This window comes from Hoplias malabaricus, unplaced genomic scaffold (genome assembly GCF_029633855.1).
Source record: "Hoplias malabaricus isolate fHopMal1 unplaced genomic scaffold, fHopMal1.hap1 H_1, whole genome shotgun sequence".
NCBI classification, from domain to species: Eukaryota; Metazoa; Chordata; class Actinopteri; order Characiformes; family Erythrinidae; genus Hoplias; species Hoplias malabaricus.
In genome coordinates, this window is record NW_027101324.1 from 85,257 (window position 1) to 112,996 (window position 27,740).

General features: G+C 45.1%; 1 protein-coding gene across 2 annotated transcripts; it reads right to left on the reverse strand.

Moving 5' to 3' along the window:
- Positions 1-17,664: 17,664 nt before the first annotated feature.
- On the reverse strand, positions 17,665-27,740 carry LOC136685962 (activated RNA polymerase II transcriptional coactivator p15-like). Of its 2 annotated transcripts, none has more exons than XM_066659476.1 (5): positions 27,632-27,690; positions 24,100-24,172; positions 23,779-23,898; positions 22,242-22,350; positions 17,665-19,292 (listed from the first exon to the last, which is right to left on the reverse strand). In XM_066659476.1, the coding sequence occupies exons 2-5, from the start codon at positions 24,166-24,168 to the stop codon at positions 19,213-19,215; spliced, it is 378 nt and encodes a 125-aa protein (XP_066515573.1). In that variant the 5' UTR covers positions 24,169-24,172; positions 27,632-27,690; the 3' UTR covers positions 17,665-19,212. The 2 variants fall into 2 exon arrangements, with proteins under 2 accessions (XP_066515573.1, XP_066515571.1); XM_066659474.1 differs by having other exon boundaries at positions 17,668-19,292; positions 24,100-24,169; positions 27,632-27,740.

Here is a 27,740-nt window from a genome sequence, read left to right on the forward strand (position 1 = left end):
ATCACAAAATAATATATAGCAATAATGATAATTCAATGATAGTTCATTCATTCATTCATTCATTGTCTGTAACCCTTATCCAGTTCAGGGTTGCGGTGGGTCCAGAGCCCACCTGGAATCATTGGGCACAAGGCGGGAATACACCCTGGAGGGGGCGCCAGTCCTTCACAGGGTGACACACTCTCACACATTCACTCACACACTCACACCTACGGACACTTTTGAGTCTCCAATCCACCTACCAACGTGTGTTTTTGGAGCGTGGGAGGAAACCGGAGCACCCGGAGGAAACCCACACAGACACAGGGAGAACACACCACACTCCTCACAGACAATCACCCGGAGGAAACCCACGCAGACACAGGGAGAACACATCACACTCCTCACAGACAGTCACCCAGAGGAAACCCACGCAGACACAGAGAGAACACACCACACTCCTCACAGACAGTCGCCCGGAGGAAACCCACACAGACACAGGGAGAACACACCACACTCCTCACAGACAGTCACCCGAAGGAAACCCACACAGACACAGGGAGAACACACCACACTCCTCACAGACAGTCACCCGAAGGAAACCCACACAGACACAGGGAGAACAAACCACACTCCTCACAGACAGTCACCCAAAGGGGGCTTGAACCCATAACCTCCAGGTCCCTGGAGCCGTGTGACTGCGACACTAACCTGCTGCACCACAATGACGTCTTAGTAATTATTATATTACTATTATTATAACACTTTTGTCTTATATACATGCAGTGGAGGTCTCTGAGTTTCGCTCATTAATGCACAGTAGGGTTACAATGCTGGAGTGTTACAGATAAAGGATGCTGTGTAACTGAAGGTAACCAATAATCCAAGTCTCCTTTGAGTGTTCCCGACATCGGAATGTATTCGGCTGGAAAAAAGGGGTGGAAGAAATTCTGAACAAAGCCCAGAGCAGGCCAAGTGGAAAACCCTCATGCCTGAAGTGGTTCGACATAACCTCGAACAGCACAAACAAGGGGAACACGACCATGAATACTTAATGACTTCCCTATTCCGAAACAGCCTTTTTTTCCGATAATCACTCTGAATTTTCCCTCCTGTGTTACCTGGAATCATATGGTTGAGTGTGTTTTCCACTATTACTGCTAAGTGCAAGATGTGTGATATAATTACCCAGCGTCTGCAGGGTTTGCTTTAATACTAATGCACTCAAATCATGCACGCTAAGGGTTTTCCTTCGATAAGATATCCCACAGAAAAGCACCCAGGACGTAATGAGATTAATTTGCGCTGTATGAGCCACGCTCTTGTTTTTCTGGCACCGGATTTCACAGCCTTCCAGCGAGATAGCGAGAATGACTTTTCACTTTTGGAACAATGCTTCGGAATTACAACCATGGACTATCTTAATGGAGTCCCCTGGGATCTGAAGAAATAAAGTATGGCTAAAGCTGCTTGGACCGCACTGTGGAACTTATTGCATAATGCTCTGCCCCACAGGCGTCAGGGCCACGAGGCACAGAGGACGAGCTCCCAGCTTCCAGGCCACTTCATCTCCGGCAGCTGGACTTATCTCACAGCAAATGGTCTCCCTCTGAAACGTGAAGAAAATCCAGCTCATTAGATGTCTTCAGGCAGCTTAGGCTTCTCTAAACAATTAGTGACTCAACCGGACTGTGGACATCACTGCTCCAGTGACATGTTTTGTCCACAGTCAGATTGAGTCACTGAGCTGTTTAGAGAAGCACAAGTTCCCTTCACCTGACTGTGCACTAAACCCTGGCTTTCTGTAAGTGCATTTTTTGTAAAATGCAATAAAACAAGGGTAAAACTTTATGATACAGACTGCATCTTTACGTGTACTTGCCCAGCACTATGGTGTACATTTAAAGAGTAATATTTTCAGATATTTACCATGTCATTTCCCTAAATTTATGTTATAAAATCTATGTGTATGACAGTCGTTGTTTTATGTGATTATTCAGAGGGCAAGCTGCACTCACATTCCAGGGATGTATTATGCTTCTAATAAATTATATCTTGTACTTTATCGTATGGTGCTGTATAATATGAGCATGGGCTCTGTACATTTGAAATGTCCTCCCAGGTCTTTAGGTTCTGTTCTACAGCAGCTCATAGGACTCTCTCCTTCTTAGTCTGTAACTACAGTGAAACAACATTCTTAAACACCAGAAAAACCTGTAAGTATTTTATATATACAGATTCATATAAAGTTAGGGGAAGGTACACTGTAAGTACGAGGTAAATTCCACTTTAAAACACTGGGAATGTACACCATAAAACTCCTTTCTGCTGCAAGAATTTTATGAAAGAATTGTCACACAGTTATCAGAGCAAGATTTTAAAGATTTTAGGTCTTTCACTCTCTATCCTACGTAATATTGTGAGAAGATTCAATAAATCTGGAGACTTCTGTGCAGCACAAGGCCTGATAACTGTTAAATGAGTGTGACCTTCGAGCCCTCAGATGGCATTGCATGAGGACCGTCATGCTGCTGTGATTAACATTACCACATGGGCTCAGCAGAACCTCAGAAAACAGCTGTCACTTAAGCATCAATAAACACAAGCTCATCTCAGATGGTCCGAATGACAGTGGAAACTATGCTGTGATCAGACGAGTTCATTCTTTAGATTGTTTTCAGGGAAAACGGAAGTCAACTTCAGACTGTTATCAAGTAAAGGTGTCATAGTATAGTATGGTGGTGCCTCACTGCCCAAGGCAAGGGGTGACTTGCATATTATTGAAGTCCAATTAAAAACATGTGCCTTCACACTGTGTTTAAATTTCATGAGAAATGGACCAATAGAAATGCTCCAAAATTACTTGGAATAAAATCTATATACACTGACTTCCACTGAAAGTTAAGAAGGTTTTTCTATCTTCTGTAAAGTTACTATATTGGGAGATGCTGCCATCAATGTGTAATTTTTTTCCATGGTTATTTCAGCAAGACAATGTCAGCCTTCATTCTGCACTTGCTACAACAGTGTGGCACACAGTCACCCGGAGGAAACCCACACAGACACAGAGAGAACACACCACACTCCTCACAGACAGTCACCCGGAGGAAACCCACGCAGACACAGAGAGAACACACCACACTCCTCACAGACAGTCACCCGGAGGAAACCCGCACAGACACAAAATATATTGCAAAATATAAATATCAAAGCAACTGTCTCATAAAACGGTTTTGTTTTCACAGTTTGACACTATTTTTCACACAGTCATAGTACTATGATGTCATCTTTGGGTGGGCATTTGGATTACACTAACTGTGCAATGTCCACCACAAGACTTACGCATGGTTAGGCTGCTTTTAGTTTTAGTATAGAGTCAGCATTAGTGTCAGGTGAGAAATGTAGCCTCATGGAGGTTTAGTGGCAGACGGACCCCTGAGTGTGGAGAGAAAAGCCCAGATTCGCTGCCACACAGCTCCGGGGTCCTGAGGTTGTGAGTTCAATACTCGCCTGGTCACTGTCTGTGAGGAGTTTGCTGCGTTCTCCCCGTGTGTTTGTGGGTTTCCTCCAGGGGCTCTGGCTTCCTCCCACAGTCCAAACACACATGTTGGTAGAGATAAGACTTTGTTGATTCCCTTGGGGAAACTAACTTTTTACAGCAGCAAGAAATGACTAGAGAAAAAAAACATAAAACAAGTACAAAGAGCTACAAATAAGAATGGGACAGAACCAGAACAATACAAATTCTTCTGGTTCAATAAAAATTAAGGGCATTTTTTAATGCAGTGCCACTTTCAGAGCACAAAATAATTGCCCTTTGTTTATTGAACCAGAATAAATATGATACAGTGAGTTTACAGGGAGTTTAGAATGGAGTCGTAAACTAAATGAATGATGAAGATGAATTACACATTTCCGTTTATTGCACATGTCTTTGAGGAAGCGATCACTGATCATGAATAAGTTGGTAACAGATGAGATGATGGTGATAAATTCTCTGATGAGTCGCTCAGATTTTAAATAGTAGCTGGACTGACATCTGCCCAGAGCTGTGGCTGACTGGGTGAGTGTGTGAGTGACTGGGTGAGTGTGTGAGTGACTGGGTGTGTGTGTGAGTGACTGGGTGAGTGTAAGTGTGACTGGGTGAGTGTAAGAGTGACTGGGTGAGTGTGTGAAACTGTCCACAGGTGTGAGTGTGTGAGTGACTGGGTGAGTGTGTGAAACTGTCCACAGGTGTGTGTGTGAGTGACTGGGTGAGTGTGTGAGTGAGTGTGTGAGTGACTGGGTGAGTGTGTGTATCTGTCCACAGGTGTGAGTGTGTGAGTGACTGGGTGAGTGTGTGTATCTGTCCACAGGTGTAAGTGTGTGAGTGACTGGGTGAGTGTGTGACACTGTCCACAGGTGTGAATGTAAGAGTGACTGGGTGAATGTGTGAAACTGTCCACAGGTGTGTGTGTGAGTGACTGGGTGAGTGTGTGACACTGTCCACTGGTGTGAGTGGGTGAGTGACTGGGTGAGTGTGTGAAACTGTCCACAGGTGTGAGTGTGTGAGTGACTGGGTGAGTGTGTGACACTGTCCACAGGTGTGAGTGTGTGAGTGACTGGGTGAGTGTGTGAAACTGTCCACAGGTGTGAGTGTGTGAGTGACTGGATGAGTGTGTGAAACTGTCCACAGGTGTGAGTGTGTGAGTGACTGTGTGAGTGTGTGAGTGACTGGGTGAGTGTAAGAGTGACTGGGTGAGTGTGTGAAACTGTCCACAGGTGTGAGTGTGTGAGTGACTGGGTGAGTGTGTGAGTGACTGGGTGTGAGTGTGTGAGTGACTGGGTGAGTGTGTGACACTGTCCACAGGTGTGAGTGTGTGAGTGACTGGGTGAGTGTGTGAGTGACTGGGTGAATGTGTGAAACTGTCCACAGGTGTGAGTGTGTGAGTGACTGGGTGAGTGTGTGAAACTGTCCACAGGTGTGAGTGTGTGAGTGACTGGGTGAGTGTGTGAAACTGTCCACAGGTGTGAGTGTGTGAGTGACTGGGTGAGTGTGTGAAACCGTCCACAGGTGTGAGTATGTGAGTGACTGGGTGAGTGTAAGAGTGACTGGGTGAGTGTGTGAGTGACTGGGTGAGTGTGTGAAACTGTCCACAGGTGTGAGTGTGTGAGTGACTGGGTGAGTGTGTGAGTGACTGGGTGAATGTAAGAGTGACTGGGTGAATGTTTGAAACTGTCCACAGGTGTGAGTGTGTGAGTGACTGGGTGAGTGTGTGACACTGTCCACTGGTGTGAGTTTGTGAGTGACTGGGTGAGTTTGTGACACTGTCCACTGGTGTGAGTTTGTGAGTGACTGGGTGAGTGTGTGACACTGTCCACAGGTGTGAGTGTGTGAGTGCCTGAGTGAGTGTAAGAGTGACTGGGTGAGTATGTGAGTGACTGGGTGAGTGTAAGAGTGACTGGGTGAGTATGTGAGTGACTGGGTGAATGTGTGAAACTGTCCACAGGTGTGAGTGTGTGACACTGTCCACAGGTGTGAGTGGGTGAGTGACTGGGTGAGTGTGTGAAACTGTCCACAGGTGTGAGTGTGTGAGTGACTGGGTGAGCGTGTGACACTGTCCACAGGTGTGAGTGTGTGAGTGACTGTGTGAGTGTGTGAAACTGTCCACAGGTGTGAGTGTGTGAGTGACTGGGTGAGTGTGTGAGTGACTGGGTGAGTGTAAAAGTGACTGGGTGAGTGTGTGAGTGACTGGGTGAGTGTGTGAAACTGTCCACAGGTGTGAGTGTGTGAGTGACTGTGTGAGTATGTGAAACTGTCCACAGGTGTGAGTGTGTGAGTGACTGGGTGAGTGTGTGAGTGACTGGGTGAGTGTAAGAGTGACTGGGTGAGTGTAAGAGTGACTGGGTGAGTGTGTGAAACTGTCCACAGGTGTGAGTGTGTGAGTGACTGGGTGAGTGTAAGAGTGACTGGATGAGTGTGTGAAACTGTCCACAGGTGTGTGTGAGTGACTGGGTGAGTGTGTGAGTGACTGGGTGAGTGTGTGTATCTGTCCACAGGTGTGAGTGTGTGAGTGACTGGGTGAGTGTGTGAGTGACTGGGTGAGTGTGTGTATCTGTCCACAGGTGTGAGTGTGTGAGTGACTGGGTGAGTGTGTGACACTGTCCACAGGTGTGAGTGTGTGAGTGACTGGGTGAGTGTGTGAGTGACTGGGTGAATGTAAGAGTGACTGGGTGAATGTGTGAAACTGTCCACAGGTGTGAGTGTGTGAGTGACTGGGTGAGTGAGTGACACTGTCAACTGGTGGGAGTGGGTGAGTGACTGGGTGAGTGTGTGAAACTGTCCACAGGTGTGAGTGTGTGAGTGACTGGGTGAGTGTGTGAAACTGTCCACAGGTGTGAGTGTGTGAGTGACTGGGTGAATGTAAGAGTGACTGGGTGAATGTGTGAAACTGTCCACAGGTGTGAGTGTGTGAGTGACTGGGTGAGTGTGTGACACTGTCCACTGGTGTGAGTTTGTGAGTGACTGGGTGAGTGTGTGACACTGTCCACTGGTGTGAGTTTGTGAGTGACTGGGTGAGTGTGTGACACTGTCCACAGGTGTGAGTGTGTGAGTGACTGGGTGAGTGTGTGACACTGTCCACAGGTGTGAGTGTGTGAGTGACTGGGTGAGTGTAAGAGTGACTGGGTGAGTATGTGAGTGACTGGGTGAATGTGTGAAACTGTCCACAGGTGTGAGTGTGTGAGTGACTGGGTGAGTGTGTGAGTGACCTGGGTGAATGTTAGAGTGACTGGGTGAATGTGTGAAACTGTCCACAGGTGTGAGTGTGTGAGTGACTGGGTGAGTGTGTGACACTGTCCACTGGTGTGAGTGTGTGAGTGACTGGGTGAGTGTGTGAAACTGTCCACAGGTGTGAGTGTGTGAGTGACTGGGTGAGTGTAAGAGTGACTGGGTGAGTGTGTGAGTGACTGGGTGAGTGTAAGAGTGACTGGGTGAGTGTAAGAGTGACTGGGTGAGTGTGTGAAACTGTCCACAGATGTGAGTGACTGGGTGAGTGTGTGAGTGACTGGGTGAGTGTAAGAGTGACTTGGTGAGCGTGTGACACTGTCCACTGGTGTGAGTGGGTGAGTGACTAGGTGAGTGTGTGAGTGACTGGGTGAGTGTGTGAAACTGTCCACAGGTGTGAGTGACTGGGTGAGTGTGTGAGGAACTGCCGCTCTGTGCAGTGTGTGTTTCTGATTTGCACCAATTGATTTTGGACAGGCTCCGCACCCTGATCAGGATGAAGTGGTCATGCACATGATGAATGAATGAAATAATGAATAAATGAATGAATGAACTGTTTCCCAAATCAACAGCAGAGGACACACATCTCCAGAATATGTTCAGTGAATATGTGTGTTTCCTGTAGACGTATTTTCACTGAGAACTCATCCAGACCTGGGGTTATTAGACCCAGGAGGCTCAGACGTTGCTGCATTGTTCCTCACATAAGAATGAGAAGAAACTCCAGCTCATCAGGCGCCGGACCCCAGTGACAACAGGCCACTTACGCTTCCCTAAAGAGGTCAAGCAATTCAACCTGGATGTGGACCAAAAAAAACAGCCACAACAAGTCTCTTAAGAAATGTGTGTTTAAGCCCTGAGGTGTGTTTAAGAGCTTGTGCGGTCAGTCGGGCAGGTCGGGGGACTGACCCCGACGAGGCTCGGCTCAGCGGGGTCTCGCAGTCAGCAGAGGAACGGGGAGAGGGAGGGCAAGCGGTCATCAACAAACCCGACCACATTCCTCAGCTCTCCCCGGCCAACGTCAACACCAAGCCTCCCCCACAGTCCACTCCACACTCCCCACAGCTCCAGGGCAGAAACCTTCCAGAGACGCCAGGCTGAGGCCGACTTCCACCAGTAAGCGTGTGTTCCGCTCAAATACGTTTACATTCACTCTCTCAGCATTTTGCAGCACTCATTTTCAGAGCAACTTATATATAAGTGTTTGTTTGTCCGCTCTGAGGGTCCATCATAACTAATACATATTGGTTAATGTCCAGAACAGGGCTGGCGTGTGCACGGGGGGCGAATGGGTGACCCACCACCTTTAGAAGAACCAGGGCAATGCTCCACCACGTTTTGGTTCTGTTTAAGTGGGTCATTAGGAAAAGGAAAACTTCCTCAAACTGCTCCAGAGCCGCTCTCAGGACTGACCTATAGACAAGAGTCTGACTGAGGGGCAACCAATTAAAATCTTGATATCAGTTTGAGGGCGGGACATTGGAGGCACATTTGAAAAACTGCGCGACTGCAGCTTCAGAGAGAGTCTACACAGTCTACGTTCTGGTAAATGTTGTAAATGTAATAAACATTAACTAATGGTCAGGGCTTATGTTCAGACACGTTATTTACTCAGTGTCTGGTCTGGAGCATTTCTCACTGCTGCTAGGAGACAGTTTACAGGAGGCATGTTTACTTCATGCATATTCATGATGGCTCATGATGCATTACCTAGGAATTAATGATTACTAACCCATGGAATGCATTTTATGTACCATCATTTTAAGGTGTTACCGGTCATTTGCAGGAAAATTCTTCTATTTTCTTTTTTAAGTGTGTCTGCATGGGAGAACACACCACACTCCTCACAGACAGTCACCCGGAGGAAACCCACACAGACACAGGGAGAACACACCACACTCCTCACAGACAGTCACCCGGAGGAAACCCACGCAGACACAGGGAGAACACACCACAATCCTCACAGACAGTCACCCGGAGGAAACCCACGCAGACACAGGGAGAACACTCCTCACAGACAGTCACCCGGAGGAAACCCACGCAGACACAGGGAGAACACTCCTCACAGACAGTCACCCGGAGGAAACCCACGCAGACACAGGAAGAACACACCACAATCCTCACAGACAGTCACCCGGAGCGAGAATCGAACCCACAACCTCCAGGTCCCTGGAGCTGTGACAGGTAGTCACAGTGTCGCAGTCACACAGCTCCAGGGGCCTGGAGGTTGTGGGTTCGATTCCCGCTCCGGGTGACTGTCTGTGAGGAGTTGGTGTGTTCTCCCCGTGTCCGTGTGGGTTTCCTCCGGGTGCTCCGGTTTCCTCCCACAGTCCAAAAACACGTTGCAGGTGGATTGGCGACTCGAAAGTGTCCGTAGGTATGAGTGAATGTGTGTGTGTCTGTGTTGCCCTGTGAAGGACTGGCGTCCCCTCCAGGGTGTATTCCCGCCTTGCGCCCGATGATTCCAGGTAGGCTCTGGACCCCCCGCGACTCTAAATTGGATAAGCGGTTACAGATAATGGATGGATGGACACATTATTATAAATATATTGGATATCACATTTAAACTTGCCTTTTTTGCACTATTGATACTATTTGCATTTCTGGTAGATGCTAAATGCATTTCATTGCCTTATACCTGTACTGAGCCTCTATTTATTTAGTGAATGTGTGTGTGTTTATTGCCAGAGATGAGTTAAATGCGAAGACACAATTTTGTGACACATTGTGGAATGACAATACAATCACTTTTACTTTTACGTGTTGTTGATGGACCTCTATCCAACACTTGGCAATGAGCTGCAGTGGCTTGTTTATGCTGAATTCTATCATATCCTCACAGCAATGTTCCAGCATGTAGACTAAGGCCTTCTTACAGGACCAGAGACTGTTACTGCTGCGAAACCACTGCTGTAATTCAATAACTGATATTCCCAACTATTTATACGGCAATATAATCACGGTGATGGTGACAGGTCTATAGACCGTTCAAACAGAATCTTCCGTTCACTGCCTCGGACCATCTGCCTTGACGCCTGACAATTACATGCTCACAAACACTATTTCATCCACTCCCCTCGGTTCCCTCTGTGACAGCACTGGAAGGGCACTCATTAATCATGAATGAGGGCCTGTTTTGATCTGGCTACACATGCATGGCAACTTCACTGGAGTGACCTTGCAAGGAACCGGTGCACATCCAAGCTTCCTCCTGGTCTGCCAAAAGTAACTGTGGCAGTCATTAAACTGACACTCATTGGACACGGGCTTGAGGCTGCCAGAGAACCTGTGACCTTTATATGATCTTTGTTGTTTCTCTTTCCTCCTACAGAGAAGGAAACTAGCTTTAAATGGGTCATATTAATGAAACAAACATATTTTGCATGCATTAGCACATTTTTTCATGACTCTGGAGCTCTTAGCCCTTTTCCACCTCTTCGGTTCCCGTTCACAAACCTAATTTGGAGCCGTTCAGCATGTTTCCACCAACATAACCAGGGAAGTTCATTCTAAGCAGGAACCAAAATAGTCGGGACTTCAGCAGTAACTGTGATGGCGTCCATGGACATGTCAAGATAAAGAAGCTCCAGAAAGAGCTCAGCGCCTCAAATAACGAGTTATGGCATAACAGAGCCGGATACAGTCATCTCCAGTGGTAGAAGTCATTTACAGGTTAAAAGACCAATGAACCAGGCGTTATGTTTTCATTATAAAAAGAGGAATGGCTCATTTTCTGATTTCTGACGTGGAAAGAAAACACTAAAATAAAAAGATATAAATACACACAGGAAAATGCTCAGTTTTTCCTGGGCCCAGTTGAGGCCCGATGGCAACTTTTCTCTACTGTTCTATGGCATCATTTACATGAGTATTGCTCTGATCTGACCCCACTGTAATCAGTGGATTCAGCAGTGGATCTTAACTGTGGCTAAATTCAGACACTGTAACTGAGCAACTCCACAGTGCCCCTCACTGATTTACCAAGGTTCTAAGAATCCAAAACGGACTCCATTTTATGGGAAAGGGCTAACCGTGAAACAAGGCCACCCAGTCCACTAAGTCTGAAAACTGGATAAAACGAGTCGTTCTGATTCTGTACTGCATCTTACTTGCCCCATTGTCTGAGTCTGTCCAATCACAGCGCTTATCACAGCATTTATAAGAGAGCACAAAGACGAGGTTAAACGCAGCAAAACAGACACAATGAGTGCATAGCACTGAGTAAAAACTGAGAAAACGAGAACGGAGAAGAAAGAGAACAGAGTGAAAACAGCTAAAAACCAGAGCTTCTGCTCCTCGCTCCTCACTGCTGTGCGCTCGGGGTCGGGGTGAACAGCGAGCGGCTCATTATCATTTAAAGGAACAGGTGCTGAAAGCGGGCGTTCTGAACAGGGCTGTTTACACAGAGGGAGAACACTGCTGTGGGGTTTATCCTTGTGGGAGTTTGTCAAAAGAACACAGAACTGTGTTCCCTCGTGGACAGGGTGAGAATATATCTCTTTCAAAACTGATTAGGTTCAGTAAACTCTTATAAAGACCTCACAGAGAGTCCTATTATGCAGAGTATGCTGTTAGAAAATCCTTTTAAAAGGAATATAATACGTCCATTTTAAAAACAGGTGCGAGCGTGCCCTCCCAATCTGAGACAACATCCAAGGTTGTGGAATATCACCCGTTCCCTGCTTTTAATTGGCTCCCTCAACTTGGATGCGAAGTTGCCTTGTTTTTCTTATGACGCCTAGTCTATGAATGATTTCATCCTCAGCCCAGGGTCAGCTAGGGGGAGTTTGGCCTATAAACCTCTCAGTATCGCTTGTCCGTTGTAAAGATAATTCAAGTGTAGACAAATTGGCAAGTTCCAGACCTACTTCACAGCCAAGGCAGACCTCCGCCAATACCATCCCTGTCACGGAGAGGAAACTGGAGGCGCCCCGTAATCAATATAGATTTCACATCTCAATGGAAGAGCGAATTCCTTCCAAGAAACGGGATCCGTTATATTAGCCACCGCGGAGTAAAACAACAGAGACAGAGACATCCATCAAAAAAGTGGGCTGAGAGGCTTTCCTCATGTCTTACACACCCTTCGGCCTCTTCACAAGCAGCCATGGTTTGATATGAACCCAAAGATGAGCTACATTCGCTTGTATATTCCCGTGTAAAATTCCGAGAGCCAGAAACAGTGCCGAAGCCTGTAACACAATACCCCAGGTTCCAATGACACGGAGAACCACAGCCGCCGACGTTCAGTCACTGGGCTTACTGCAGGCCTTTCAAATGGAAGCAGATGTTGGACTTCGCAGGCATCTGTGACCTGAGCTAGCGAAACACACCCACTTCACTCCTTTTTTCCTCCCCTCCCTTCTCTTTTCCAGGATACTCTTCCCTTGATCCATCATAAAACCATCAAAGTGTAAAGTAATGCACGGGAAAAATGCAGCGCTTCCTGAGCAGCCGAGTCTCGCCATATCCCCGCCTTGTTTCCAGGTGCAGGTCGCTGGGTACTCCAAACCACTTCCAGCAACAGAGGCGTGTTCTCTTTTTGGATTGACAGAGGGGAGAGGACCTGCCTCACGTGCCTCAATGTGATGGAGGACATTTCTGCTTTCCACTGAAATGCGTGCAGACCACACTGCAACCTTTAATATCCATCATCTCAGTAGGCCCCTCTTCCCCTGAACGATTCCACAGATGTGACTCCTCAGGACAAGTACGGACGAACATCCATGTTAGTCACTTAGAGGTTATCCTCTTCATAAATCATGTTGTCCTTTAAAATACTACATAAATATTCAGGAAATAGGTGGTGCATTTGCAGGAAGCGTGTTTGAGGCGCAGCAGTGAGTTGGGAAAAAAATGAATTCCTCTGTAACTGGCAGCTGACAGATCATTCGTTTTTTAAAACACCAAAAAGTACTTGAATCTCCTCAACAGAAAACTGCTCTGCAGAGACAGAAGAGACCATGGCTGTTTCTCAGTGTGTGTTCGTGCTTGACGTCATCTTCCACTGCCAGAGTTACGTCCCGATACTTAAGAACACAAACGCCAAGGACGGTTAAGTACTCGGATGCTGTCCATGCCCCACCCAAAAAAATGCCAATGAAAATGACCTGAAAGTCACATTGCTACTTGCAGCATCATGAACATGTCTTCTACATGCTTAAAAAGTATGGTCCTTTATTGAAGGAAATGGTTCTATATAAAACCGTGTGTTGGAACAGGGCGTGTAACTGGAAGGTTGCTGGTTCCATCCCCAGAGCAGGTCATGGCTGAAGTGCCCTTGAGTAAGGCACCTAACCCCCAACTGCTCCCCAGGCGCCGTGGCTAGGGCTGCCCACCGCTCCAGACACTGCTCACTAGTGTTCACCTCCTAGTCTAAAGGTGTGTTTCACTGCAGGAATTGGGTTAAATGCGGAGAACAAATTCCTCTGTGTGTAGCACAGTGGCCAATACAGTGATTCTGATTCTACAGATGATCTATACAGCACTTTTTAGAAAATGGCTCTATACGGCACCTAAAATGGTTCATATATTACTGCGATGTCAAGCTTGTTAGAACAGAGGAACTGTTATTGACGCCACAGGGAACCCTTTTCTAAAAAGGTGCCGTATAGAACCATCTATAACACATTCTCCATCAATGAACCCTTTAATCACACAAAACAGTTCTTCATGTGCTCAGGGTTCTATATAGAACCATTTCCTTTAATAAAAACCCTTGCAAAAAACACCACCTTTAAGTTTGTACAGAACATAAGTCCATTCTTAGAGTTCTTAGTACTGAGAAACAGCCCTTCATCCAATTTCTACATACAATTCTCTCTAGTGACAGGTAGTGTCTCTGTCACAGCTCCAGGGTCCTGGAGGTTGTGGGTTTGAGTCCTGCTCCGGGTGACTGTCTGTGAGGAGTGTGGTGTGTTCTCTCTGTGTCTGCGTGGGTTTCCTCCGGGTGACTGTCTGTGAGGAGTGTGGTGTGTTCTCTCTGTGTCTGCGTGGGTTTCCTCCGGGTGACTGTCTGTGAGGAGTGTGGTGTGTTCGCCATGTGTCTGCGTGGGTTTCCTCCGGGTGACTGTCTGTGAGGAGTGTGGTGTGTTCGCCCTGTATCTGTGTGGGTTTCCTCCGGGTGACTGTCTGTGAGGAGTGTGGTGTGTTCGCCCTGTGTCTGTGTGGGTTTCCTCCGGGTGACTGTCTGTGAGGAGTGTGGTGTGTTCTCCCTGTGTCTGCGTGGGTTTCCTCCGGGTGACTGTCTGTGAGGAGTGTGGTGTGTTCTCTCTGTGTCTGCGTGGGTTTCCTCCGGGTGACTGTCTGTGAGGAGTGTGGTGTGTTCTCTCTGTGTCTGCGTGGATTTCCTCCGGGTGACTGTTTGTGAGGAGTGTGGTGTGTTCGCCCTGTGTCTGCGTGGGTTTCCTCCGGGTGACTGTCTGTGAGGAGTGTGGTGTGTTCGCCCTGTGTCTGTGTGGGTTTCCTCCGGGTGACTGTCCGTGAGGAGTATGGTGTGTTCTCCCTGTGTCTGCATGGATTTCCTCCGGGTGACTGTCTGTGAGGAGTGTGGTGTGTTCTCCCTGTGTCTGTGTGGGTTTCCTCCGGGTGACTGTCCGCGAGGAGTATGGTGTGTTCTCCCTGTGTCTGCATGGATTTCCTCCGGGTGACTGTCTGTGAGGAGTGTGGTGTGTTCTCTCTGTGTCTGCGTGGATTTCCTCCGGGTGCTCTGGTTTCCTCCCATGCTCAAAAAACACACGCTGGTAGGTGGATTGGAGACTCAAAGTTCGTAGGTGTGAGTGTGAGTTGCCCTGTAAAGGGCTAGTGCCCCCTCCAGGGTGTATTCCCACCTTGTACCCAGTGATTCCGGATAGGCTCTGGACCCACCGCTGCCCTGAACTGGATAAGGGTTACCGACAATGAATGACTTAATCTTGCATCTACAAATGGAAACTTCAAAAATACTAAGAAAAATTAATTAATTCATTGTCTGCGACAGCTCCATCCGGTTCAGGGATTGGGGTTACCCAGAGTCATTTAGTACAAGGCAGGAACACACCATGGTCAGGGCACCAGTCTAAAACCCTTACACCTATGGACAATTTTACTGCAGAGCCAGTCCTCTTACCTGTGTGTGGAAACTGCAGCATCCAGTGTAAACCCACAGAGACTAGGAGAGAACACAAAACACTCCTCACAAGCACTTTCCAATAACCAAGTTTTTGCAAATTTCCAAAAGGCCCAAAATTCACACAAACACCCAGATATCCCAAAAAGAGTTTTACGCTCAGACGAGGTGGTAAAGTTTCACTGTGGCTAAAGCGCGAAGGCAAAAAAGAACGATGGAAATGTGTTTTTCAGATAAACAATGAGGTTTCAGCTGGTTCATACCTACTCTGCATATGGCATAGCGCCCCCCAAAGCCCTGGACTGACCCTGCGGCCACAGGCTTTTAACAGACTCCCCCCAATTCCTCATCTCTCCTTTCCATACTTTAGGACCCCTCTGTTCTCACACCAGCGCCACCTGAGGGTCTTAATTTAGAGCGCGTGTAGAGTATTGTACTCATACAGCACTGAGCAAATTTCAGAGACCACACAGCGTTTATTTACTGTCCTCTAAAAACATTAAGAACAAGGTCCACACACAGACGCCCCATAAATAAACATCAAAGCAAGTTTTTTTTTGTAAGAAAGTGACCCCTCCCTCATTTCGATGCCGTCCCTGATCACTGAGCCGATGTCAGTTTATTCGCAAAAGTGCAGTGGATGGAAACATGGCTCATTTTACATTTTTTTTGCTGATGTTTCTTTATTGTATTCTTTATAAGTTTTGAATGGAAACCCAGCTTCTGACAGAGACCTGAGGTGGAGCTGTGTGAGTGTGACACCACCTGACGCCCAAGAAATCTTCACACAATAATTTGTGAAGAGGGTAAGGGACCACATCATTGGGAAGCATTTCTATTGCATTATGGGACATTTTAAAACACTAGATGGCAGCTGGCTCTATGATAACACAAAGAAAAAACGCAGGAGGTTTTGGCTCCAACAGCAACGTATCTGTTCGATTTATCCTTCAAGAACCTCTAGCAGTACCGGTGTGTTTGAGAACTGCAAATAATGTTTTTTTAATTGTTATTCGTCGTTTTATTTTGTTGCAGTGTTTGATCTCTCTCCTAAAGTCAGTTTCATCCCCGTTCTCGAGTTACAGTATTGAGACTTGTCTAAAACACTAACAGCAGTAAAAGAAAACGTCCCAAACAAGTGTCCAGACGAAAACCTGCATACTTTGTGGAAGTGGAGTTGTCAGTGGAGCTCCTGAGAACATCCAGCATGAAGTGTGTTCTGTTCTTTTTCTCAAAGTAGTCCTGCCCTGAAATGAAATGTTTTTAACCACCACAGTCAAAGAAAACAAGGAAATTAAAACATGAAAAAATGAATCTGTGACTGTTCCGAATGTAACTTGGTGAAAGTCAGATTTTTTTTTTTTTTTTTACCTCGAGTCCATCACGTTCTAAAAATACTCCCGAAAGCACAAACGTCTCAGTATTAGATTTTACTACGTGTATTGCGTAAATATAACGAGGCCCTACCCACACTCTTAGTTACCTCAAAGTCTGAGTAACACTGGAGCACAAAGCATAAGGATGAGCAGTCGTAGTGAGTTCAAATGACAGCACAGCACCACTGGAGCAGTAGCACCATCTAGTGCTTCACTCTCCAGTATTGTTTTGTTGGGTCTGTACTCCCTGATGTACCCTACAGGTCCAAAAGTTTGTCTACAACCCCTTGGAGTGAGATCACCCTCTTTCAGTTTCACCCACTCTTGAAACAGTTGTTCACTTGTGCAGTTTGTATAATCGCCATAGTAAAGCATGAAAAGAATTGTCTATGGTCTGGAGCAGTTGCCCAGTGCTGAGTGTTGGGTGGAGGGATGTAAAGCCCCTCAGCATTGCCCTTTGTAGTAGTATGTGATAGAGCTCCATCTAGGAACAATTTGAAACAGCTCCAGAGCTTATCCTCCAACATTAATAGGTGACATTTAAGTGAACACTGAATACAATCCAAACCTCACAGCCCAATGTTCCAATACAGGGGCTTTTCCACTAATGGTATTCCATTTTGTTTTTCCATCAGGTGAATCAGGTCCTGCTCCTAGAAGCGGGTTCTTGTTTAGTGGCTGTTCTCTCGTGGTTCAGAGCGTGTCGAGTAGGGACCAAACCGTGGGGTGTAAACCTTGCAGAGCGCTGATTGTCCAGAGAGAGTCGTCACTCTACGCCACGCAACGCAGACGACCAGCACCAACTCTCCATCTGTAAAATCTCCAGCTGCAGCAGAGATCACATTTGTTTTTATCCGACTCACGACGGCAGCTCGTAAAATTATGCCGTGGTCTTTTGAAGAGGTTCAAACGCTCCTTGAATCGGTGGCCGACGAAAGAATCCAGCGAGAGCTGGACGCTGCAACAAGGAAGGAACACACTCTACTGATCTGTCTGAAGTGAACAACAAGTAAGAAAAAGCTTAACGTTACCATAGATGTTGTGGTTTCCAAAGGTCACTTTCAGGTTTGGAGAGGTTTTTGAGACATCACCAGACGTCCTTCAAGGGGGAGCTATATTCAGCTGTACTATTGGAAAACCAACCAGGGACCAAACAGAGTAGAGCTGAGTCAGGTAGAGTAGGTACCATACAGTGAAGAGGCAACATATCTGACCTTAAGCCTTCTCAGTTTTCCCTTCCAAAGTGGAGAGGGACAATGTCTCAACAGGAAAAACTGTCACTGTGGCAGTACCCTCAATGGTGCATATTCAGTACCTTTAGTTAGGAAACAATTGTACCTAATTGTTTCTAATTGTAGATGTTGAAATTGAGTTGATTTCATATGCCGTTTCATCTTCAGGATGTTCTTTTATTTTCCACAGCTCTATAAAAAAAAGGATTCCAAATATTTACCTCTCCTTCAGAAGAAGAGAATGTAACATACCTTTGGGAACACACCTGGCCTTTAACACCACTGCTGCACCTTTAAAAGGTACATTTACACTGTTTTTACCTTTAGTGATGATAATGTACCTCTGCCATTCCTTTTTTCGGCGAGTGTACAAACACACTCAGGTTCAGAAGAAAAAGTGTCCAAACTTTCAGATACACTCAAGCACATAACCTCGTGTCAACGGCAGTGAGAACTAAAATGTGATAAAGGCTGGTGGACACACTGGTCTCGAGTGTAAAAAAACTGTCGTTCAAATGCTCAGCTCTTCAGCCGGACAATAGCGTTAATGCTAATCACCACCTCCACTCTTGAAGCGCATTAGACCTCCACAGCCACAAAAGATCTCCATAGTAACTGCCACTGATGGAGAAGAGAGTGGTCATTATTCTTCTTTCACCCTGCAGCTCATGAGAATTATGCACGAGAATTTGAGCTAATTATATTCATTTAGCTGTGCACATATCACGACAAAACCTGAAAGAATAAAGGCTAATGTTGAACATAACAGGAATTCAGTTCTTTAGTTTCCTCTCTTTGAATCGCACGCTCTCCACCGGCCTCTAAATCTCAGGCTCCTTTATCCGCAGTGTGAACCGAGACACACACACCAACAATAACGTTTTCACACTGCGGTTACCCCCCTTGGGTAATCTCAACTAATGTGCGCCTTTGCACGCAACACTATAAACCATGTCGTCTGAAAGATCGGTGCTGGCAATACAGTGGCTACCATGATTTAAGAGCCTGATTTAATTTGGTCAGCAAATGCAATTGATGCAAGATGGCTCTTCTGGACAGTTAGCTGAAAGGGCTGTTGTTCCTCTGGAGTCTGGTCTATGTCTGAGTGGGCGTATGGACGATTATAATTCCTGCTCCCACACGAAGGCAAGCAAATTATACACAGGCACTTAGCACTGGACGCAATAAGCGGCGCGGAGAGCCAAACACACTCGTCCTTTTAGGTCGTCCTTTTTCATGCCGAAGAGCATTTGTTCGGCTGTTTTGACGTACTTTGAAAGCTGTCCTCAATATTCACCATGAAAAACTGCCCCATCCTGCATCTGAGATTCATTCGTTCATTCATCCGCGGCCAGGCTACTAGGTGCCGTTCTCCTAGAGCGTTCTTTCCGAATGACACGAACCTGGAGAGTCTCCAAACCAAAACTGAAATATGACAAACATATGTCACTGTGAAAACACTAGCCGAGCTGCCTTTGTGGCCTTTATTACACACGCTGAGGATGAAGCACTCTAGCCATTTCAGTCATCCGTTACAAACATCAAAACAGCGGTTCTGAAATCTGGACAGCGAATACACCAAACAAAGAAAAACACTCTGCTTCAACTACAAAATAAATCCACAAAGAAGTTGAAAAACAAAAACAAAAAATCAGTTTTACAAAGTGCCCAGACGCCAAAGTATGGAACTCTTAAAAACGCTTCGCTGCGCCCCGTCCCGCCTCAGCCCTCCTACAGAAACACGGACGGATCTTATAATCTTCGTATCGCTTCGTCAATGTCCGACATCTGTTCCTTCAGCTGGTTCCATTGTTCTGGGTTCAGTGAGATACCTGGGGAGGGGATTCAAAAATAAGCAGAGGTGAGTATAACATCCCAGAACATTCATTTACTCATATGGCCTCTAAAAACCACACAAGGAAAGTCATAGAGCAAACAGCAACCTGTTGACTCAGGACTGAGGTGAAATCTGCACCAGACTATGGTACATCACCAATAAATCCCATCCCTGAAATGATTCTAGTCTGGGTTCTTCAATCAAAATAAACTCGTTACCTAGTGTCATGTCCACACGACATGATTTTAGACCTGATTTTCCCGTTACAGAGACCAGGTCAAGGGCTAATTGGCGTTCGCTCAGCACCTGAAAGAACCCCTGAAAGATGTGTTAATGCTGATGCATTGCTTCATGTTCATAGTCCTTGCTTCGGTTTCCCTGGCAAGTACATACTTCTACGGCCAAACTGGTGGCGGCACTGTAGCGCTGCTGGAAGCCCCTCTTTCTAATACATTACGTAAACTATTTACACTGTACATGATATTGTGAAAACAAATGTTAAATTGATAAAGAGTTGGACAAATTTGTATATTCTCATAAAACAATGATGTCGTCCATATCTTCCACGTCTCTTTGCTGAGATAGTCGAGGAAAAATCTCGTGTCCTCGCATGCGGCCCGCACATGGCCTTTTCAGCCGCAACGCCATAACTCTGGCCACATGCTCCTGCACAAGCCGATGTTAATATGAACCAGCCTTGATGCCTCACAAACGCCTGACAAATATCCAGCAGGTTTAATATCTGGACCAGTCTGCGACTCTAACAGTGTAAAAAGTGTTGAGACTGGAACAGTGCGCGGTGGAGAGCTACTGCCAATGAGAACAAGACTGTGGGGAAAGCAGAGGGAGCAGAACTACAGTCCACTGGCTCTATTCTGTACTGTAAGTCCTTCATTATTATTCATGTTCTGTGTTGCACCGTGGTCATGGAAGAACGGTCTTATTTCCACATTACTAGTACTTTTCTTTTTCCTCACACGTGCCTTAGCAGCAAATCAGACCAAAGTCAACTTGTGTTCCTCGTTTCTGAGTATTTTGGAAGATAAACGTTTTGTGATAAATCAATTTTTTTGTTTATTTTGACACCAGAGGGAATCATTGGAGATTTCTGCTGGTGAAAGATCTAGTCATTTTAATGTGTAGCACACAAACTAGGAATGCACCGATTTTGAACGTCTTTGGCCGATGCGATACCTAATAATTAGCACCTTTGTGCAGCCAGTACCGATATTAATAACCAATCATTTGATCTTTTTATAATTAAAGCAAATCCACATTGGATTAAAGCAAAACAAGTTTTTTTAATCACAGGACAAGCCTTTTCTTCAGTGTTTGTACATTTCTGTACTTTTCAATTTTATATTTTAACTAAATTAGTTCATTTATATTTTTAAAAAATATATTTTTTTTATTTCTAACTATTTACTGCTGCTACCACATGAATGGTTCCTAGGGGGGGCACTAATAAGTGCAGCACCGAGTTTGTTTTGGAGAGAGAGGGAGAGATCGGCACAAAGCAGCTCAGAGCGAGGGAGAGTGTTTGAGCGAGTGTTTGTAAGGGTTTATCATCGTGTTTCTATTTTCGTGTGTTTTGATATAAGAAGGTGGTTATATAAGAACCTGCACTGTGGTGATATCTTTCCGTCGTTTAACCTGCTGTGTGTGTGTGTGTGTGTACTGAGCTGACATTTTATTTTACTTTTCACCACAAAGAAATTTCTCTGCAGAAACTGAAAAAGCGTCCACACTGCAGACACAGGTGTGTATTCACAGGCGTCAGTGAAATGCATGAGCGCAAAAATAGGCTTCAAGTGATCAGTGTAACATCGGCTAAAATTTCAGTGGGACCGAAAAAAAAAATCCACATCAGCAAACAATATATCGCCCACCGATAAATCGTCCATCACTAATGCAAACATCATTCAGTTGAAGATTGCAGTGCTATGATGACTTTAAAGTTCCTGAAGTGATCACATGGCATAATGGAACTATTTTTCATTGCAGTAATGATCTGCACACGTGACATCGAGGGATGGCTTGTGTTTTTGCGCCCTGTAGATTTGACATTGTTGTGCCACCACGTTTACAGCCACGACCCTCTCATTCAAACAACTGGTGCTTTTCCACTGCATGTGTCCTGCTCCACACGGCTCGGCACGGCTCGCTTAAAGCTCACTACTTTTCCACGGGCAGGTTAGGAGTCACTAACAGGAATCGCTGGTTTTGAAATCCACAACAACAGCGGCAGCGGTAAAGTTAGGTGCTGTTTACTCGTGGTGTATTCCGGTGTAGTTTTAATTTTTTGGACTAAACATGGCTCCATGCCCCAGTTCTCACAGATAAAACATAAATGTGAAAGCTGCTGTAAATTAAGAGATTTTATAAGCAGTGGTTTGTGTTGGATTTGAATGAGCTCTGAATTTCGTGGTGATTGAGGTGGCTCTGGCCATCAGCGCTCTGCAGGGTTTACACCTCACCATTTAGTACCTACTCGGCACGGTTGGAACCCAGAGTGAGCAGGGACTGAAAACGTACCAGGATCCAGGGACCAGGACCAGATTTGGCCAGCGGAAAGAGCCGACCGGAGTCGTGTAGGTTCCATGCAGTGGAAAAGCGCCAAATGTTAACAAGGGTACCATCGCTCCCTGCTCAGAGCTCTGCCTTTCATAGCTTTACAAATTTCACACTCTTCCTTATTCAGCTACATTCACTCCTACATTACACCTGAGACTTCAGGGTTGTCCCCAGACATTTTATCACAAGGTCAATCTGGTCCCTGGAGAGAAGGTGCTCACTGGGTTTTGACTTCACAGCGAGGCAAGCCTTTTCTCTACAAAATATTTCACCCATATTCCCAGTGCTAATTATTCAGAAGCTAGAAATGTATAAAATAATAGAGTAGAAAGTTCTTTGCAAAAGACAGAACACCAGGTTAGACACTTGCCTTTTTTGCCAGGCTTCATTTCCCCAGCTTGGTCCATCCAGTATTCTCGAATGTCAATCAAAACTTTTCCTTTGAAATCTCTGACGCTAACGTAACGCATCTTCCCAATCTGAAACACACATAACTTAGACATTATTACGTGAACGAGCAGTGGGCTTCGTCACCACAGTCTGAGGGCAAATACAAGCAGCTTCACCTCACTCTAACGTCTGAGGCTTTTTATTACTTTTCTTGTGTTTTTAGAAGTGGGTAGAAACGCCACCATCTTGCAGCTTCCTCTTGTCTGGGACTGAACGGCATTTAAATGATGGAAGATTGCTGTGAGGATCTGATTGCATTCCATATAATAATGTAATTAAAATGGGCAATTATTTGTCATTGAACGATGTACAATGAAATGTGTCTTCTGTATTTAACCCATCTGTGGCAGTGAACACACACACACACACCAACACACACAATAGTGCGCTAAGGGCTGTGAACACACCCAGAGCGACTCAAGGGCCCCTCAGCTGTGGATTGAGGAGGAGGACAGTGCTGTTCCTTCACTCCCACCGCCCCCAACATTCCAGCCGCTCGTGGGAATCAAACCAAAGACCTTTCAGCTCTAAGCCCTCTTTCTCTAACCATTAGGTCACAGTTGCCCACCTTTCCATTGAGAGTTTAATGTGTTAAATGTTGTGTGTTCGTATGTGTTCACTACCACAGATGGGTTAAATGCAGAGACTGAATTTCCCCGGGGGTGAGTTAACGAAGTAACATTCTCCTCTTCAAAAAGAACAGAAGAATATGGGAGTCATAACAGCACAAGGGCTGGTGTAGCTCTAAATGTGACCCCATTAGATGAACAGCACTTAAGGCTGGCATCACTGAGAGACTGGACCAAACAAAGCTGCACTCTCAGTCCAGATCATAGCAGAAGCAGAAACATATTTCTTCGGAGAAACAAAACAAAGCCAAAAATAATGAAAGCTGTATAAACTGTGGATCCACTACACACTGAAACAATAACATTGTGTTTAGTTGTTTCTACATCAGTGTTATTTGCTGTTAAGTGTTTTCTGCTTGTGCCGAATGAGCTTTTTAATGAAAATTTTAATAAATAAAGCGAGTAGCCTCTGAATTTTCTCCATTAACATAATTGGCAAGGTCTTTGATAAAAGCACAAACTGTTCCAAACCCTTAACCCCACAGACCTCTATCAAAACAGTCAACAGTCTGAAATTTAAACACAGCCAAGATACATCATTTATAATCAAATATTACAGGCGTAAATCCTCTGCTTCCATATTTTACACACCCGTAAATAAGGGCTGACAGATTGTAGCAAATATCTGCGCAGACCTTTGAAGATATTAGATGTTGCCCCACCTCTTTGATCCTTTGAGAATAATTAAGGGGAAGAGGGACTTTCCTCCGACACCATTTTAGTCCAGGACAACAAGGTGCAAAATGCCAGTAGGTTGCATTTATTTGTTGTTCAGTGTTGCACCAAATAACGCAGCATGAACACGTATGTGGGAAATGTTTTCTGAACCTGGAACATGTTGTCGCCGCCACTCTGGTCGCTCTTGGAGGAGCTGCTGGGTTTGGAGGTCTCGCCGCTCTTCTGCTTTTTAGCAGGTTTCTCCGGGGCACTCGCCTTCTTCCTCTTGGCCTGTGACAGACGAGAGCCAATGTGGTGTTAAGGCCCACGAGTGCGGGCTGAGTTAGATCCCAGCGTAAACATAAACTGAAAGATATGTCGTCAGATCCGAGTTGAAGCCAGATTTCATGACTACAGACCAACAGCAGAACAGTCCTTCACCTACTGCTTTCCTGCCATTTGTCGTTCTTTTAAAAACATTAGTGTCCATACCTTTGTTTCTGCTTCGCTGTCAGATCCACTGCTGGACGTGGAGGACAACACTTCTTTTGATTTGGGCATTCTGCTGAAGACAAGGGTGAGACTGTTACTGCAAAACGTGAACCAACACTGCCCCCACGTGACAAATCAGGGAACTTCACATAGCAGCTCCCTATGTTACTACTGTAAACACCCACACACTGGTCTAAATGTGTCAGAAATACACAAGGCACGTGTTATTACCTAAGCATTATGCACTGTTTCTTATTTATTGTTGCAGTGTTGGTCTTTGCAGAGCTGGGGGAAGCGGGGGTGTCTCAAAGGAGGACTTCTCTTTTTGCCAAACAACTTAAAAGGAACATTAGGTAAGATCTGGGTTTTTTGCTCCAAGGCCCCACTCAGTTTATTTCAATTTTTCAGCACTACACTGTAATCAATGCGGAGGGGGAGGGAGGGACTGTGGCTTTCTACTCTCCTCTTCAAGTCCCTGCCGGGCTGAGCCCAGAGGAGTAACCACAGAGGCTCTGTTCTCACCAGGTTCATAAAGCATCACAATTATTTTGAAGCTGTATATTAAGTTAAAAATGTGTATTGTTTAAGCACAAGCTTGAGGATCATTGTGCTTTTTTTAGTGACAGTGACATTTCCTAATGGACAGGTTTGAATTTAAGCTTAAAGGAACACTATGTCAAATCTGGTATTTACGCTCCTGGGTTCTCCCCACAGAAGCAAATTGAAATTCATTTAACAGCAGTGTATTTGGCGATGGCATCCACCCATCTCCCATTAGACTGGCCACTGCTGAAAAGGGGGGATATCCTACCGTTCCTGCACAAGGGAAAAGAGTTCTGGGGCTTTACAGATGCAAACAAGAACGGAGAAGTGAGAGTACCGAGCAAAAACGGCTAAAAACCAGAGCTTCTGCTCCTCGCTCCTCACTGCTGTGTGCTCGGGGTCGGGGTGAACGGCGAGCGGCTCATTATCATTTAAAGGAACAGGTGCAGTCATGGTCTTGAGCTTAGAGAAGCGAGCTTAAGGCCGGAGGGTCACTGGTCACAATATATTAAAATAGAAAAAGTTTTAAGATCATGAATTTTTCGCATATAAATGTACAATTAAATATTAAGGCCATTTATTTAAACAATTAAATACTAGATTTAAAAAGGTTTTTTAGATTAAAAGTAATATTTCGAGAAGGTAAAGTCACTGTGGATTATCCAGTGACGTCTCGTCCTGTGTGTGTGTCCACACTGTGTTTTACGGTAGAGTGTGTGTGTGAGGCACAGGGAACCTGCTTCTCTCTAAAATGAGAAATGTGCAGATATTGAATCTCCAAAAAGCACTGGACACTAAACCTTACATTACTCTTTATTTCCTGAAGTTTAATCACAAACACAAACCTGAACATGAACGGCCAAAAGGAAGAATTAGGAGTTTTATAAAAACAATCATTTGAAATAAAATGATGAGAAATGCCCATTGCAGCCCTTAGGAGCACATCTACTTTCATCTCTGTGTTCCACACTGTATCTGTACCTCTTTAATATTTACTCTTTTATAACTTTATATATTCTTTGTGTCTATTTTACAGATCTTTTATTTGACTGCTTTTTCATGTGAGTGAGCAGTCATCAAAGCATTGTACTGTGTGTAAATGTGTGTGTAAGACATTAACAGATTTGGTTTGACTGTGATACACAGCGTATGATTGTCATGGGTTTTACAGCTGGAATGTGGAGTCTGGTCCTTTAACGAAATTATACTCAGACTATTACGACTTTTATTACGACTTTAATAGTGAAGTAATTAACCTTTTAAACTCAAAATAACTATGACTCTAATCTTGAAGCAAAGAGAACTGTTTTTGTGGCTTGTGTGGTTCAAAAGTAAATGTTGGGGGGAGGTATTTTTATGTATTTACACATTTTACAAAGCAAAATCATCTCAAACCTTATCAAACGAAAAAAGACTTGGCTCCTAACATGACGTCACTGAATAGGTGAAATATGCTCCTGAATATTTCAGTATCCTTCACCCCCCCCCAATGGACTAAATTTGTCCACTTTAAACGGGCACTTTGGAAAGGACCATCCGCTCACTCCGTTATCTGTAGCTCATTTCATAATTTCATAATGTTGGTTATTTAGCTAGATACTGTCATAACAGTCAGTCATAACGGTGTTTTACCGCAGCGTTGTTCAGCTGTTGTCCACCAGTGACGTCACATGGTTGCGTTCGAGAATTTCCGTAGCGAGCTCGGGTTTTTCCGTCAATTTAATAAAATTCAGTTTTAAAGCAAATTAAGCTGCTATTTTCATTTTAATTCATACTTATATATGTCAGTCACTACAATATTGTGGAATATTCATGGAGGTCCATTAAGTGGTGCTTAGCCTTTAAATGAAGTGGATATCAAGTTAGCAGACATTTGAGCATTTGAGAGAAAATGAGGCAAGTCAGACAGATGAAGACATGGATGCCGAGGCTGAAATGGACATATTCTGTGACTATGTCTACTGTACAGTCCCTGAGCCTGTTGTAGTCGATCTGGCTTTAATTGCAAGTGATGATTCAGAGGTTTTGCCAACGCTAGTGCTACACAGAGTGAGCTGTCACTCTGGGAATACAAATTAATATTTAAACAAGTAAAACAGTATACAACAACAAACGCTTTAAAATACACTATAATAATAAAAACACTAATTATATCGATTTTGTACATAGTCTTTTTACAAATTAATGAAACAGACGAGGAGGTCGGAAGGGTAAGGGTTGATAGGCGCTAGGCGGAAGTAAACAGACTTGTCGTTCGGAAAGCGTACATACGTCACCTTACATTGTGCAAGTGATCCATTACAACAGAAACCCATTTGTAACTCAAATTGTTTAGCTCTGCAAATGGTGAGGAACCATTTTCTGAATTTTCCAACGTGTTTTTTTGATTAAAGTCATGAACGTTGCCTATCATAGCGCTTCAGTACTGTCCTACTTCTGAGGGCAATTTTCCATTTTGTTTGAACTTGCAAAATATTGCATACTCCTTTGTTATCCTAATAACAATGACCTGGGGCACAGTGCTTTCTGAATGTTTAATGAGAATTCAGCATTACTTCCAGCTTTCAAAATAAGGTGGTTATTGACACTTAGTGGACTTCCTGCGCTGCAATTATTTTAAAAATGGCCGCCCCCATGTGGCGGACCCGCTCTTTGAAGCATAAAGTGGTTCATTCATTGACTACAAAGCAGATTGAGGCTTAATGTTTTGCTAAAGCATCATGTCTGCGTGCTGTGGGCTCTTCTCAGCCCAACGTGATAACTGCCCCTCGGGGATAAACCCAGAGAAGCTCCCCGCCCGGCAGCAGCTCGGCATCAGCCGCTCCAGTGTGGAGAATCGAGGCCTGAGATATACCACTCTCACACACTCCTACATCGCACACACGCCGCCCAGGCTTCACATTCAGGCCCTGAACATTTATATCCAAACACAGGGACCCGAAAATCGCTTTCTGTTAATAGATTTTCGTTGTAATAACTTTAAACTTACGTTAAATCAGCCGTTAGCCAGACGCTCTCTAAACAGATTCTCTCTCAGCGGCGGGAGCACAGCGGTAGGTAGCAGTGCCACCGACCAATCAGCTTTGACTAGCGCCGAG